The following is a 15,032-nucleotide window of genomic DNA, read 5'->3' as shown; positions in this document are numbered from 1 at the left end:
TACATATTAAAAATATATATTACTTTACAATGTCAGGAGAAAATAATCCATTGATGCACATCATTAAATATATTCTGCTCATTTTAGGTAATGGAATCATTCATTTCTATACAATATATAATTAGGCTAAAAGATCAATAAGCAAGAACAGGCTAATTTGAGTCAAGCTTAAAACTAAAGACAACCCTGAGAGCCTACAATTAAAGACAAGTTACAATAAAGGCCTCATCTACTCAAAGCTATGTGTGTGTGTATATATATAAACAAAATATATTACATATGTATCAAATCTCATATCTATAATATTATGACTCAATCTACATCTTCAGTATCTTACAGTACATCCACGATGCCAATTCACCTCATTTTCAGGTGAAACTCAGAAAATTAAATATAAATTTATTTACATTTATTTCTGTCATTCAACTTGAAATGTGAAACTAATGTATGATATCGACTCATTACATGCAAAGGGAGAAGTGTCAAGCCTTTATTTGTTATAACTTAGATGATTATGGCTTACTTACTTATTACTTGTAATGAGTCTATATCATATATTAGTTTCACAGTTTAAGAATATATAAATGAATAACAAATTAATGCTCTTTTTAACGATATTCTGATTTTCCAGAGTTTCACCTGTACTTGCTGAAATGAAAACATCAGAGAATAAATAATGCAACAATGTATTCAGTAACAGGAATCATGAGGTCCAAGGTCCATGTTGTTTCAGGGTTGTTAGGCACAAGTCCAAGTGCAGCAACGGACAATTTATACTCACTACAATGTTCTGCCTCCTCACTAACGTCGTTTATTCAGATGTGAGGTTTGCCTGAAATATTGAGCTAATGATTGACTGAAAACAGACAGATGAGGTCTGGTCTTGAAAATTAAAAGCATTGTACACCGTAGTAATCGCACATAGTGCTGTTTAGTCATCAACTCAAAATGAAGATTGTTTTTTGGCCCTGGCTCAAAAATGTTTTTTTCTCCTTCTTTCTTTCTCTCTTTCTCGTCATGTAGCCCATTGTCACAACAGGAGTGGCCTCACAGGGCTGCATTATTACAGACAGGCACTCTTTAGATCAATCTGTTCATTTCAGGCAATGACAGAATTCTTGGTCCTGACTTTGTGTATTAGCTCCTAACAATGGAGCAGTCTACTTGCGGTCACTGTAAGCTTGTTGTGGGGCCCTGCTAAAGAGTAGCTAAAATCCTGAGGAAAGAGATTACCAGAACGCAAAAGGACTGGCCTACGCCAAACACAAGGGCTTCAAGAGAGATCATCCTCTTCCCTGCCGCCTTGTACACACCAGCAATGGCTGCACCTACACACAAAAGAGCATACACTTAGAAAAACACATCAGTAGAACAGTATTATTTTGGACCATGGATAAACTAATGCAAAAACATATGGCTCAGGTAGGCTATATAAAGAAACGGACACAACATTTTCGCACTACTTACTGGTGAGTACCCCTCCGCACACAGGCCCAATGATGCCCATGAGTATGATGGCTATGGGCATGAAGCGGGCGATCTTATGTTGGCGCAGAGTGGCCAGAGCCAGCAGAGCGGCGGGCAGGTGGAAGATCAGAGATGAGACGGCTGCCCACAGAAACACCCCATACCACATCTCTGTAAAATAGTACAGACAATATTATCCATTTAACATTAAAGACGTAAACATAGGCTACAAGAACGTGTAGTATTGTATATTGTTAGCGGCTAACAGTTAACATGAGCGATTTCACTCATCTTGGGATTAATCAGTTCGCCAAAGACCATTTCATTTCCATGATAACTTAAATGTGTGTTTCTCTGACAAGAACTTTAAATAAATGTTGTATAAAACAAAGATGATCAATCTACAAGACAGGTAAAACAAATGAACATTAGCATAACGCTAGCTACCTCACCTGAGAAGTCACTCAGAGACGTATCGTTTCCGAGTGTACCATTTTTCCTTGGTACCAAATTCAAACCAAGTATTTGTTGGACGAAGCCAATCTCACTGTATCTATCCACCATGTTTCACATCAGTATGTGAAAATACAGGAGGAAAAGTATAGACCACCAAGTATCTCCAAAATAGATAGCATCAGGGCAAACGGCTGTGCTAAGTTGCTCTGATGTCATATAATTGCGACTGTGAGTCCTATGGAGTCGCCGCGACAATTTTTTTCCTAGGATGAGAAAGACCAGTCGCTCCTGATTGGCCAGTCGCAGCCAATGATAAGTGGGGTGCCAACCATGACGTCACCCCAATAAAGCAACGCCGGTTTAACTAACCATATACCTGACCTAAATCTAACCTTAAAGATAGTGGGGTTTTACTAACTAACCCTAACCTTGAGGATAGTGGAGTTTACAAAAGGTGTCTTTCTGGCGTTAATACGAATCTGACCAATCAGGGAGTCGATATGTAAATGTACTACCTGTCTCATACTAGGAAAAAAAACGTCACCGCGCGGACAAGGAAGTGGGGTTTTGTAATTCTTTGTACAAATCCACCAATGCACCCTGCTTTCGTTGTCAGCCACTGTCGGTTGTTCCCTATGGTCGACCCCTGACAACCCCCAAAGTGTTGTTTTCATGGTTGTTCAACTTGAACTTCCATTAGGGGCTTCCAAGTGAATTCAAAGTCTCATCTTAGATGTCTAAAAGACACTTTACTGACCTCATATTTATATTTAACCCTCAAAATATTAGCCTTGCTAGACATGTTCCTGTTCTCATTAAACCACACACTGAATATTACTAACATTCAACATATTTTAACTAATCACTTTTTATTCGACTGGATTCTCCATTTATTTTATATTTCAACTAGGTATTTCTAAAAAAAAAAAAAAGGGAATAATGTTTCTGTAGGCAATGGTAAAACATATTTCCATCTTCTGAGCGCACTTTTATTCAATAAATGCTGTCAACAACGCCCCTTTAACAAACCCCACAGTCGAGTGGCCCCTTGTCTTCAACACGTACAACAAAAAGTCATTGGGTTACAAGTGATAGGCTGGTAGCAGGTTGTTTTTCCAGGCCCTGTCAAATTGAAGTAAAGTTTTCTAAAAGTTGGTTGTACGGGTGTGTGACATATCTGCTTGGAAACACCTTAAACAAAATCTTCAGTTGGGTCATTTGGAACTAAAAAAAGAAAAGAAAAAAGAAAAGTCGTCTTGTATCAAAAGTGGTAGAAAACATCCTGCAGACACTTGTTTAGGTTCAACCCACACTTAATTAGCAGCTCCTTGCTCAGGCTGTGTTGTGAGCTCACCAAATGGAACGAAAGCTCAAAAAGGGGACACAATATGTTGGTATGTCCCTTTAGGAACAATCGCAAAATAAATACAAAAAAAAGGACTTTTTAATCCTGCCTCCATGCTGAAGACCACAAGAAAAAATATTTACATAAAACGTTAACAGCAAAATAAAACTAGGCGCAGTGGAGAGTGAAAATGTCAAATATAGTGCGTTTAACAAATTGATTCACAAGTAAAACCAGTTTAGTTGTACTACACCTTCCTCTGTTAATTCCTCATGTTTCTGTATACATTTGTCTTTTGTAAAATATTTTATTCATACAATCATTTCTTTAGCTATCGCAACATGACTATTTAATTTTGAGTGGCAAGAGATCAGTCGCACATAACCTCATAAGAACAACAGTTTATAAACAAATGCAGAAAAATCTTCTGTATTTGAGCTTGTGACACATTTGTCTTCAGTCCATCTCATATCTGTACAACTGTCTGTCTGTGTCAGTGGTGGTGAGATCATGGGAGTATTGCTGATCCTGGTGGGGCGTATGATTGGTACAGCTCTGATCGGAGGCCTCCACTGACTGTCCCGGGAGCAGGAGCCCGGTGGCACAACAGGCTGGCCGCATACAGGGATACGTCACTCACACGGGCCCGTTTACAGCTGCCTCTGGGGAGAGGGAAGTCGGCTCCAGTCTGATGGAAACAATCAAACAGAAACGTGTGCATTTGGGGAGTGTAAAACAACGGCTCATTTTTTGTGGAGAAAGACACTTACTTGGCCTCTTCAATGGGGGACGTCTCTTCAAGTGGACCATTGGGAACTTTCTCACTGCAGTCAAGAGACATGATTTATTTCACTGCACACACATACAAGTGACTAATACAAACATGCTTATAAAAGAGTTCTGACCCTTTTTTTGGACAGCAAGCGGCAGTTGGACTATAGAGGTCTGTTCTCTCCGTATCCTCACTGTCCCCAACCGAGTATTTCTCTGGTGAACAACTCTTTTCTTCATCACTAGAACAAGCACAAATTAAATAAACAAATGAATAAATAAATATATATATATGCTGCAACTACTAGATTATAACAGCGCACAACAAAAACAATGAAACAATGATGCATGCTGAACTGACTGACACGGCACACTGCAAAAGAAAGGATGAGGTGGTGAATGGGGAACAGAGGGAACAGTGAAGACGTCCAAATGTACAGCAAATGGAGAAAAAGTTAACTGATTTTTCAGTGAAAAACAACAGTATTTACACTGTTGTTTAAATGCCAGGAAATAGCAGGCAGGCATATATTTGTTGTATTGAACCAGCCGTCAGTCTTGCTTTGTCTCAGAGAACCACCAATAAATGAGCCCTCAAAGCAAAGCTTCCACAACATGCACAGCCTGCAATAGCAACAGACTGAAGGTCGATCAAGCTTTTGCGGAGATCATCAAGATCTTTGCTTGTAAATTTAAGGGCAGCTAAATTCAGATAAAAAAACAAAGAAAAAAAAAACAAAGCTTCTAAATAAACACCCAGCGACTTGTAGGAATGCGTTTCTCATTCAGGCTTTACATTGCAATGATCAATCTAGGCCCCACATTTGCAGCAATGGCCATGTACCGTACATAAACCATTGCCAGTGAGCCAAGATTCTCAAGACAGACCAATGAAGCCTATGGATATATTTGGTAATATTATGCATAATGTATAATATACAACTGTAATTGTAGTGAATTTTTTGGATCCCGAGTGAACATGCTCCACAAAAAATACATTTACCTCATTATCTGATGAGCACTTGGGATTTATTGAGCCAAGTCGTACAGCGTGTGAAAGGACTACCAGGCTGCATCATTGCATTCATTAAATAAAGTGCAACACTACAATCATATAATCATTCAAATGCCATATGCATAAAATAAATTTAGACTGTTCCATAAAGACAAAAGCACTTGAAAGTACTTCGAACAGCACTGTACTTTGAAGAAGGACATGCAGAATGGAAATGTGAAGTAAAGTAAGGAGCTAAAACCAAAGAATAAGATCATAACTGGGAAAGAAAAGTGGTTGTTGTGGTGGTTGACGTGACAACAAGACTACATCACGGCTGCAGGCTGATCTCTGATTGGCTGTACATACCGATAAGATTTCAACACTCTGAAGAAGCCCACACCAATAACGCACAGCAAGAAAGAAAGGAGGGGAAGCTCAGGTTTAAGTGTCAGTCACTTCTCTGGACAGTTATTTACTCAGACACAGACACATAATGCAGCATCAACAGGTACAGTATAAGAGGGACAGGCAGTTCCCATCAAGACCAAGGATAAAACTCCCCTCCCCAGCCCCATACTACCAGTATTCAGGAAACATGCGGCATGCATGCTCATAGGGAAAATATACTGGGTCATCATTTTCCCCCAGTGATCATTACAACATTGTTATTGGAATAAAAATGAAAAAAAAAAAAGGATAGATAATGTTGGAACAAATTTGTTGAGATACCATGAAATACACTTAGTCTTACATACTTCTAGCATATTACAAATATTTGACATCATGAAGGCCAATGGACACAAGAGGGAAAAATGAGTGAGTGGTATTGGTCCAACCTCTTGAAGACGGCGGTCTCGGTCTTTGCGTCCACAGTGAGGCTGACTGTCTCCTTCATGGAGCCGTTGATCACAGTCTCTGTGATGCTGCGGTGCTCTGACATTTCTTCAGATTTAGATTCACCCGAGTCTTTTGGGGAGGAAGGGGGGGCTTCACTGTTGTCTACCCAGCCGTCACAATCTGGACAATCACAAATATGAGCAGTGTTAGAACAGTTACTGTTTCACTTCCTTCATCTTTAAAGTGGACATATGGATAATTGTGGCTTTTGAACACACATAGAACACTTCAGTAGTGGTGTTTTAGTGTTAAAGTTAAAAGGTTAATGTTAATTCAATAATGAATTGGTAAAAACAGCACCACTATCCTACGTCATTTTGAAACGCACTCAGGATTTAAAAGAATAAATGTGAAGCTATTTTTGCACTTTTGTAAGGCGCTTCGGGTAGCCTTGTGTACGAGATGTGCGGTATAAATACAGTCGCCCTGCCCATTTTAATTTAAATTGACGTAAAAAGGTGGACAGGGAGTCGTCTTTATGCGGTGAGGTGCTAGTTTTCCTGAGATGTGACGTCATTGTCCCCAGTCAGTTTGTGTTCATGTGTTTGTTTATGTCAGAAAGAGGATTTTGATGACACCAAATAAAAATGGCATTTTATCACTGATGAGCATGTAGCAAATTTAACCATTTAAATTTGGTGTAAGCATTTCAAAAGCTAAAGTTAATTTCGATTAATGTTCGACGTACATTTTCTTTTTGCTAGCATTAATGTTGGGCATTTTTCTCGAAATGATATCACTCCGAGGACAAAGCTCACATTAAACGAGCATTTATGTGCATTTTCCAACTGGGATAAATACTTTTCCTAGTTCCAAAGGACCACATGAACGCAGCACTGTTGTTACACTGGCCAACAGAAAGTTAGCCAAACACATTCCGTGCACCGAGCCTATTACGCAACAAAATCCAGGAAACAGCAGCCGCAAAATGTACTAAATTTACCAGGATTAGTCAAACATGAAGAAAAAATACTACTGTGGATACATTTTGGACAAGTAAACTCTATTTTTTTGGCCAAAAGCTTTGCAATGTACAAAATAGAACTTCTTTCTTTTATTACCGGCCTCAAGAGTGATGAAAAAGTAAATGTACGTATAACAAAATGACAAGACAATGAAAAGATTTTTTTTTTTACCTTCATGCCGCAGAGGTGCGTTTACCCCAAGTGGATCTGTCTCTATGCTGGTCTCCATAGCAACAGGGGAGTTGCACCTCAAAGGGTCTTTGGGACTGAGGTAAAGCACATGTAACAAGTCAGCACATGCTTAACATAACGCTGGGCAGAGGTGAAGTGAGACAACAGTACCTCACGGAGCTAAAGTTGCAGAAATTGGCCCAGCCCGTTTCAGAGTTGGATGAGGCAGAGGGAGGGGAGCTCCAGGCCACGTCAGCGGGAGCATCTGTGGAGGATACAGCAGAACTGTTGGGGTTTGTAGCAGGTGCTGTGGAGGTCCCAGTGTCCATAGGTATATCGTCAAAGTTGGCCGTCCATACCGGCCCTACAATGTGTATTAAAGAACTGTAAGGGTGAGAGAAACACTGGCTCAACAGTTTACAAGAAAATAATCTACCTGTGTCAACTTCCATTCTGTCGTCAGTGCTGGGAACGGCAGCTTCAAAAGAATCTCTCTTGACCTCTTCCTCCTCAGAGTCTGTGCTCTCCTCACTGTCGGTACTACCTGAACTCCTGAAATGCACACCCACAGTTAACACATAAAGAGTTTTTGGCCATTAGCTTAGAGCTCTGAATACCGAGGGCGTCTCTGCGCTTCTGGAGCAAAAGTGACATCTTTTTCATCCCAAATATCTTCCTCATCTGAACCAGCATCTTCAAACTGCTGGATTTTCTCCTTACAGCGGGCCTCAAATAAGGCTATATTTGCCTGGAAAAACAAAAACAACATGCATTTACAATTAATTTAACTAGAGTGTATATATGTACATGTATATGTATATATATATATAAACTTACACTTTCATTTGTGTTCAGTGAAAAGTTGATGTCCGATATTCTATCAAAGGGAATACTGTGGTGTCAAAAAAAAAAAAAAAATTGTTCAGAATAAATTACAGCAAAATCCAACAAGTTGTCAGTGATTATTATTATTATCATTTTAATTTATGTTAAATGTCAGTATTTGTGAAGACAAAATGCAGGTAGAAAAACTCCCATGAAGAGTGTACCAAAATTGAGTCAAATGAGTTTCTGCAGCAAAACTACTCACTCCACAACATCGTCCTGATCAGCGAACTCTTCATCGTTGAAGCCAAACTGCTCAATAAAATTGGACGTCATTTGTTGCATCTGATAATCAGAAAAGGCCTGGCAAAGCCCAGGACCAATGATATTGATATAGACTTAGCTATACACAAAGCTGGCAATTACTTCACATACAATGAAAAAATGCTTAAAAGCATATTAAAGCCAAATATAATTTCATTAGTTACATAAAAAATCTTTACAAACATGTATTTATTTGAAGATAAGTATATTAAAAATCATACTTGTTGTAGGGACGAATCCTGGTGAAAACCGCCATCTTTGAAGTCCACTTCGTCGTCACTCGATGAATGGATGTGGTGTGTGTTTACCTATTGATGTGACACACAGTATGCACAATTCAGACTTATAAAATTCTATCCAAGACAACACAAGAGCTCTTACGTTACCCACCAAATCAACAGTGTTCCTCTTGTTTGTGTCAGTCAAGTGTCCTGAAATAAATGTTTCCCATTTCTCCCTGTCCTCCACTGGCAGCTCTGTCATGAAAACAATTTAACAAGTGAACGCATCATAATTTCAAGTAGAAGCTTCAGCTTCCCAGAATGGTCAAGAAGTAAAAACCTGGTGATATACCTATATTGTAAATAATTAAACCATTAATGATTAGTCTCTGCTTGGCAAACAAAAAGAGTTACAGATACAGACATGAAATAATGGAGGGAATTGGGTAAAATCAATCAAATACAAAAGCTTGTGTAGAAAAACAAAATTACCTGAAACATGCTGTTGCATCTGGGGTCCATTAGGACCTTTGTCACAGTTGTGGACTATAGAATTTGCTATTCTTGTGAGATGGCCCATGTAGCCCCGTCGCCGACCCCCCTCCGCCCTTAAAAATGAATCGCAGTATATTAGTATAATATCTGGTTGTAATTTTTAACTGAACAATTCCCTTGGGGGGAAATACACGGGCTAGGGAAATGCTCTAAAGCAGCATGTGACTTACTGTTCTTGTTCATTGGAGTTCCACGCATCTACAATTCTCTGGATAAACTGGCACTTTTGAAACAACTGCAAACAGTCACCACATTAAGTATTAGAATATTTAATAAAAGCATTAGAAAAAAAAAGAAAAAAAAATACTAATAATAAAAGACTTTGTTCTAATTTGTGAATAAAATACTAAGTTTTTGTTCCAGTAAGAGGCAAACCTAGTTCATTTTAATGCCATATTGAGAAGAATCAGCATGGAGGTTTAAATAGGGCAGATTATGATATCTGGCTTAAGAGTTTGACCAAAGCAATACTGTTCTCTCGAGACTCTTACATGTTTGATGAGGATGCTTTCTCTAGAGCCATCCTGGTCTTCGTCCTGCTGAATATCAGTGGGGGTTGAAGGCATAGCCAGGATCATGGCAGTGCAGATCTCCACTTGAATGTGAAGAAAGTTGTTCCAGATGTATTTGAAATACATGTCCTGCAAAATATGTCATTTAAAAACGAATGCACATATGTATTTGATAACAAAAAGACCTTAAACTCACTAGTATGACTCCCAGTGTGTTGAGGTTAATGAGTTCTGTGTTGATGCTGTTTGTGTTTGTCTGCAACAGACTAGCGACCAGTCTGACCACATTTAACCTGGTGTTGCCAACAGGAGGGTCCAACACTCCCCATGTAGTTTTCATCACATTCTTCTGTTGGAAATTTTTACAAACGAGATAAACATAAGAGTAAAGTAAAATATGCGATAGATATGAGAGAAGAATTATTTTTCTGTTTACCTTTGGAGGTTCTAAAAGCAGTTGATGAAAATCTTTCAGTCGTGGCCTTACAGCCTCCAGGATGCTCTGATTAACGGAGAAAGAAGAATGGGACATACCAGGGAGGCATTCCATATGGCCTTCAAACCTAGAAACAAACGAGTCCATTAGCACTCGTATTAAGGACAATGGACACCATACAGAGAAGATGATTGAGGACACAACATACGCTGGTCTCCTCATCTCAAACAATGTGAGAAGGATCTGGATGACACTGACAATCGCCGACTCATTCTTTTCACCGTCAAAAATATTAGATAGCAGCTGCTCAACGGTCTCCTGCCTGTGGACAGAAATGACTTGAGATAAGCCACAAAGTGCAAATACCTACTGTGCACATGTTATCTTTTTACAGTGTTTAACCGTACTTATATTGTACCTACTTTTCTATTGTAGACAGCAGTGGGTCGGGTTCTGTGCACCCCTGGACTTGAAACATCTGGTCTCTGCTTAGTCTTATGATCTCACAGAGCGACTGGGAGGCATTGGAGTGTCTCTGTTTATAGAGTCAAAAATTATAAAGGATAAAGAACAAAACATAAGACGCAAGACAAACCAAAGAATACGGTTTGTAGATTTCATAAACGAAAACTAAATACAACCAAAACAAAAAAAAACTCACGTCCTCATCTTGAGATGGCTGTACTACATTTATCAGTCTCTGGATAATCTTTTCCTCATTTAGCCACTGGAAAATAAGAAATGCAATTGAAAACCAACTACACAGACATTATACTGTATAGTATATAGCGTTGAACGTGTACACGAGGATAAATGGACACCATGCACACAGCACAGATCTCCATATCACTTTACATGTGTTGCTCTGTTAGCAATAAAGATCAACTGAAACACTGCTCTGCCCTTTGCACCCACTCTTCTGCTGGGTTTGGCACCTTGTACATCTAAGGTGCTGCTCTTATTACAGCTACTGTAAAGAGTGTAAAAAGCAATAACGTAATTTCGATCCAAAGGTTACTTTGCTTTGGCTGTGCAGTTATGTACATAAACCATTTAGTAGATACAGTACAATCTAGAGTCCACTTGTTGCCACAGAAGTGAAGAAGCTTTTTTCCCCCTCACACAAGCAATTTCATTATTTCACAAACGATAGCCTAATGTACTTTCACACATTTCTAATGACAGTATCGGTCTGATATTGTATACGATCATATGGGGCTACATACACTGAGGACATCCTGTCGCAGCTGTTGTGGTTCAATGCAGGTGAGCATTCTGAGCAGCAAGTCCATTATGGCTGAGGTTCCAATATGTCGGATCATCAAGTCAACAAAATCCTCACGTTTCCTCAAAAAATCTACTATCTGTACAAGAGTAGACAAAATGTTAGAGCCCTACAGTGTGACTGCTTTTAGCATCAATACCACTCCTCACCTGTTCAGGCTTGCGGCCTATAAGAATGGATAGGACCTTTGAGAAGAAACTAGCCAAAAGGGGGTTGAGAGGAGGTTCATTTTGAAGGAAGCTATACAGTCTCGTCAGAAGTTTTTCATCTTCTCCAAGACGATCATTGATTTGACCAACATCTGATGTAAGCAGCTCACAAGAGATGTTTGGGTATCTTTAAGAAAAAAAAATAATAATAATAACAAACTGTCTAAGTATACTCATGATCCCATTTAATATAAAGGTAATTCATTTGACAAATGCTTACATCAAAACGTAGACTATATAAAGCATTTTTTCAGAACATTTTTCATCTCAATATTGCTTATTCACAAATTGTAAAAGTATCTTACTTGTATTTGACTTTCTCCTCTACGTCAGTGTTGGGCTCTTGTGTGATGAACGTGACCAGGTCTTCCATACACTGAGGTCTCAACAAAAAGTCCACCAGTTTATGGTTCTGTGCTTTACACTCCTGTAGCACATCATCTTCATCCATTATCTCTGTCAACGTCACATCCTCTTTTTCCAAGAGAGTGTCAATGTGGGATGTTGTGTGAAGGTCAAATTTCCAAAACATGTTGACTCTAAAAGACAACATTATAGATAATATATTAAAATTCCCACTTACATCACAAAAATAAGGATCAAGATAAGCCGCTTACCTGTAAGGGTTATACTCCAGATGCTGGAGTGAAGTTAAAAACAAGTGTGTTCTAGTATTCGTAGGATTTGGCCCATTCCAGGCTTGCTGGATTTACAGACAGCAGACAGCAGAGTGGACCACACACAATGGCACACCTATAAAAAGAGGAATCGCATATATTTTCTCTGATAACATTGGGTACATTTTCAATTACTAAGTGTCAGAAAGACATGTTATATAAATCAACAGTCAGAATAAAACACAGGCCAACGTCACATCTGCACATTTCTCAAAAAACAAAACACAAACCACAGCAGCAGCAATGCATGATGCTACATAGAGTGTTTGTAAACACCACCTAGCCCCTGAGCCCCTCCCCTCTCAAACAGGTAAATACTAATCTCAGTTATACGGTGACATATGAAAGAAGGGCATATTGGTCTTGAAAATTAAATAATTTTCATAAATACATATAAACAATGTGCTCTGCCATACATTTTCCAACCCACGGCCACTAACACACAAGTAATTATTACTGACAGTTGCCTAAATAGAAAACAACCTGTGAGGACACTGTAAAGGTAGCACTGCGTCTCTGGATACAACTGCTACAACAAGTAAGGAATAAAGACATCGAATGTTGCAAAAAATGTATATGATCAATGTCCGTTTCATACAAGAACGGACATTGCCTAGCCTAATAACTTCTAATACACGAGTGTTTATGAACAGACAATCACCCAATGCGAACTGATACAATACTGACCTTTGAATTGCATGCGAGCACAAGAAAAATCACTGGAAACTGAAATTAAACTGGCTTTGACGCCTAGTTGCGTCACGTCGACCCGGTAGCCGTGAGCTTCAATGCTATCATGTTGGTTTGGCCCGTGGGCCTTATACAGTTTGTGATTTGCTTCAGAATCAGTTGCACCTTGGCGGGATTCAATTAGCTAAATCATCACTATAGTGAATAAAGAATAGACGAAGAGCCGACTGACACAGTGTGTCAAAAAGCACATAATGAGCTTCTAGTTAGCAAACTGCTATTAGCCGGGGCTATCAGGCTGAGCTAAAGACTGCTGGGTAATCGTTTCTACAGCACCCAAGTCCCAATGCTGACAAGTGTGTCTCCTTACCGGTATACAAAGGCAAAGGGGTGGGTATCCGGTGTGTATCCTATCTTGCCATTTGTCTGAAGACTTCACCAAGCATTTGGGGTAACAGTGCTACTTTCCCAGAAAAAATAAAGCATTAAAATGATTCTAACAGGCGCGAAAAAAGGTAGCTCGTCCGAGGGCACTTTTCAAGATGGCGGTTCCGTCAACTTAAGCGGCCCTTCCCCCACCACAGCTGCAGCGGCTGTCAGTCAAACTGTGCCAGCACTATCATTGGTCTACAGTGCAATCCATCAAACTAGAGCTCAGCTATGGTTGGTCGAGCTAGATCTTACTTCAAAGCTGTAAGGATGTTATTATTCAGTAGCCCGGAAGAGCGGAGCGAACAGTTGCGTAAAAGATAATCGCGTTTCTCCAAATCAAACTTAAGCAAATTGATTGTTCATATTTTCAGTGTACACATTCGTCTAATTTAGAGCTTTAATGTAATGTAAAGTAGTTGCTCGTGTAACTCCATGCACCCAGCACGCCAGTGCGGAAGCGACTGAAGCTATTTTGACAGCACAATCCTCCTCCATGCTAAACTGAATTTGCAACATCTACAATGACTGTAGCTAAATGCTGATTTAATTTGCTGCACTTTAGCAAATAAATGTACACTTCCTTTCACAAGCAATGGTTTTTCAATGTACTTGTTTTATAGGTGGGCCCTGAAGTGCCTCTGAGGCCCCACAGGGGTCTCCAGACCCCACTTTGGGAACCACTGTACTACTGCAATTAGAATGACCCTGATAGCCTGAAACCAGAAGAAGTCCACCACCAGTGGCTCAAGAGCAACTGAAATTATTTACAAGGGCTATTTTGTCTTACCACAACACTTTATTGAGAAATATCCATCCATTTTCTTCCACTTGTCCGTTTCCGTCTCGTGGGGGCAGCTGTTGGAGCTGCCCAAATCACATTGCACCAGCCCCTTATGGCTCCTCCTGCAGGTGGTGGGTCCACAGAAGGACGGCCACATAGTTCAAACCGGGCCTGTTGGTCTCTCATAAGAGCCTTCTGAACCGCTCTTTGTCTGACCCGTCACCTAGGATCTGTTTGCCCTGGGAGACCCTACCAGGGGCACGAAGCCCCCGACATCAGTGCTGGGTCATTCGGGTGCTCAAACCCCCACCACGTTAAGATGGCAGTTCCAGGAGGGGTATTTAGAAATATCAATCAATGAATACATTACATTAATTAATTAATAAGACACATTTTCCTAGGGAGGGAAAGTATAGCCTACCACACCTGCTTAATATTTGACCAAATATAAAAATTAAGCCTTGCTAAACATAGGTTTACATTACCCCTCAAAATGCTTTCCTATGGGCAAAATAGCATTGTGTTTTTTGATTCGTAGGCTATGCTACCAATCTGTAGACGTTTTGTTAAAATTGTAATCAAATAGTTTCATTTATTTATTCATGAACATTGTATTGGAGGATCACTCCCATGAGATGAATCATCTCGTTTTCAAAGGGGTTCTTTTTTGGGGCCAAAAATCACAAGTTGTAGAGAGGGGTAGGCTATCATTCTGGTCTCGCCATGCTACTCAGGTGAGTCCTCGTCAATGGTATCATGCAATCTGTTCTGTGACCCCATTGCTGCAACAAAATGCCTGTCTAGATGATCGATCTTCCATGGGCCTGTTTGTATGTATGTTTGTTGGTTTGTTTTGCTGCTTAAAAGCTCTCCAAGTAAAAACATTAACAATTCAAACAGAATTTAAAAGTCAGATCAACTGTAGAGAAATTAGTGACACAAAAAAGCCCTAATGTTTCAAAAAAAAAAAAAAAAAGAAAATAAATCAAATTAGATCAGATGTAGGCTACGTTTTG

The 15,032-nt window shown here is 39.6% G+C and overlaps 2 protein-coding genes across 7 annotated transcripts; both read right to left on the bottom strand.

The window, feature by feature from the left end:
- Nucleotides 1-1,026: 1,026 nt before the first annotated feature.
- On the bottom strand, nucleotides 1,027-2,152 carry tmem170a (transmembrane protein 170A). The gene is made up of 3 exons (XM_079567617.1): nucleotides 1,920-2,152; nucleotides 1,468-1,638; nucleotides 1,027-1,328 (listed from the first exon to the last, which is right to left on the bottom strand). Exons 1-3 carry the CDS (start codon nucleotides 2,029-2,031, stop codon nucleotides 1,198-1,200), a joined length of 414 nt encoding a protein of 137 aa, XP_079423743.1. The 5' UTR covers nucleotides 2,032-2,152; the 3' UTR covers nucleotides 1,027-1,197.
- Nucleotides 2,153-2,848: 696 nt separating this feature from the next.
- Nucleotides 2,849-13,353, bottom strand: ppp6r3 (protein phosphatase 6, regulatory subunit 3). Of its 6 annotated transcripts, none has more exons than XM_079567919.1 (26): nucleotides 13,174-13,353; nucleotides 12,054-12,189; nucleotides 11,742-11,975; nucleotides 11,377-11,563; nucleotides 11,169-11,306; nucleotides 10,604-10,669; nucleotides 10,365-10,477; nucleotides 10,151-10,264; nucleotides 9,943-10,069; nucleotides 9,703-9,855; nucleotides 9,486-9,635; nucleotides 9,165-9,229; nucleotides 8,932-9,047; nucleotides 8,609-8,694; nucleotides 8,440-8,526; nucleotides 8,160-8,257; nucleotides 7,907-7,961; nucleotides 7,687-7,817; nucleotides 7,506-7,621; nucleotides 7,241-7,433; nucleotides 7,070-7,164; nucleotides 5,873-6,053; nucleotides 5,403-5,420; nucleotides 4,174-4,281; nucleotides 4,039-4,092; nucleotides 2,849-3,956 (listed from the first exon to the last, which is right to left on the bottom strand). In XM_079567919.1, the coding sequence occupies exons 3-26, from the start codon at nucleotides 11,966-11,968 to the stop codon at nucleotides 3,905-3,907; spliced, it is 2,730 nt and encodes a 909-aa protein (XP_079424045.1). In that variant the 5' UTR covers nucleotides 11,969-11,975; nucleotides 12,054-12,189; nucleotides 13,174-13,353; the 3' UTR covers nucleotides 2,849-3,904. The 6 variants fall into 6 exon arrangements, with proteins under 6 accessions (XP_079424045.1, XP_079424049.1, XP_079424050.1 ...); XM_079567923.1 differs by having other exon boundaries at nucleotides 7,241-7,376; XM_079567924.1 differs by having other exon boundaries at nucleotides 7,241-7,334.
- Between the last annotated feature and the right edge of the window lie 1,679 nt (nucleotides 13,354-15,032).

This window comes from Gobius niger, assembly GCF_951799975.1.
Source record: "Gobius niger genome assembly, chromosome: 12".
NCBI classification, from domain to species: domain Eukaryota; kingdom Metazoa; phylum Chordata; class Actinopteri; order Gobiiformes; family Gobiidae; genus Gobius; species Gobius niger.
Note: the sequence above shows the minus strand (reverse complement) of the source record. Positions and strands in the feature narration are given on the sequence as shown.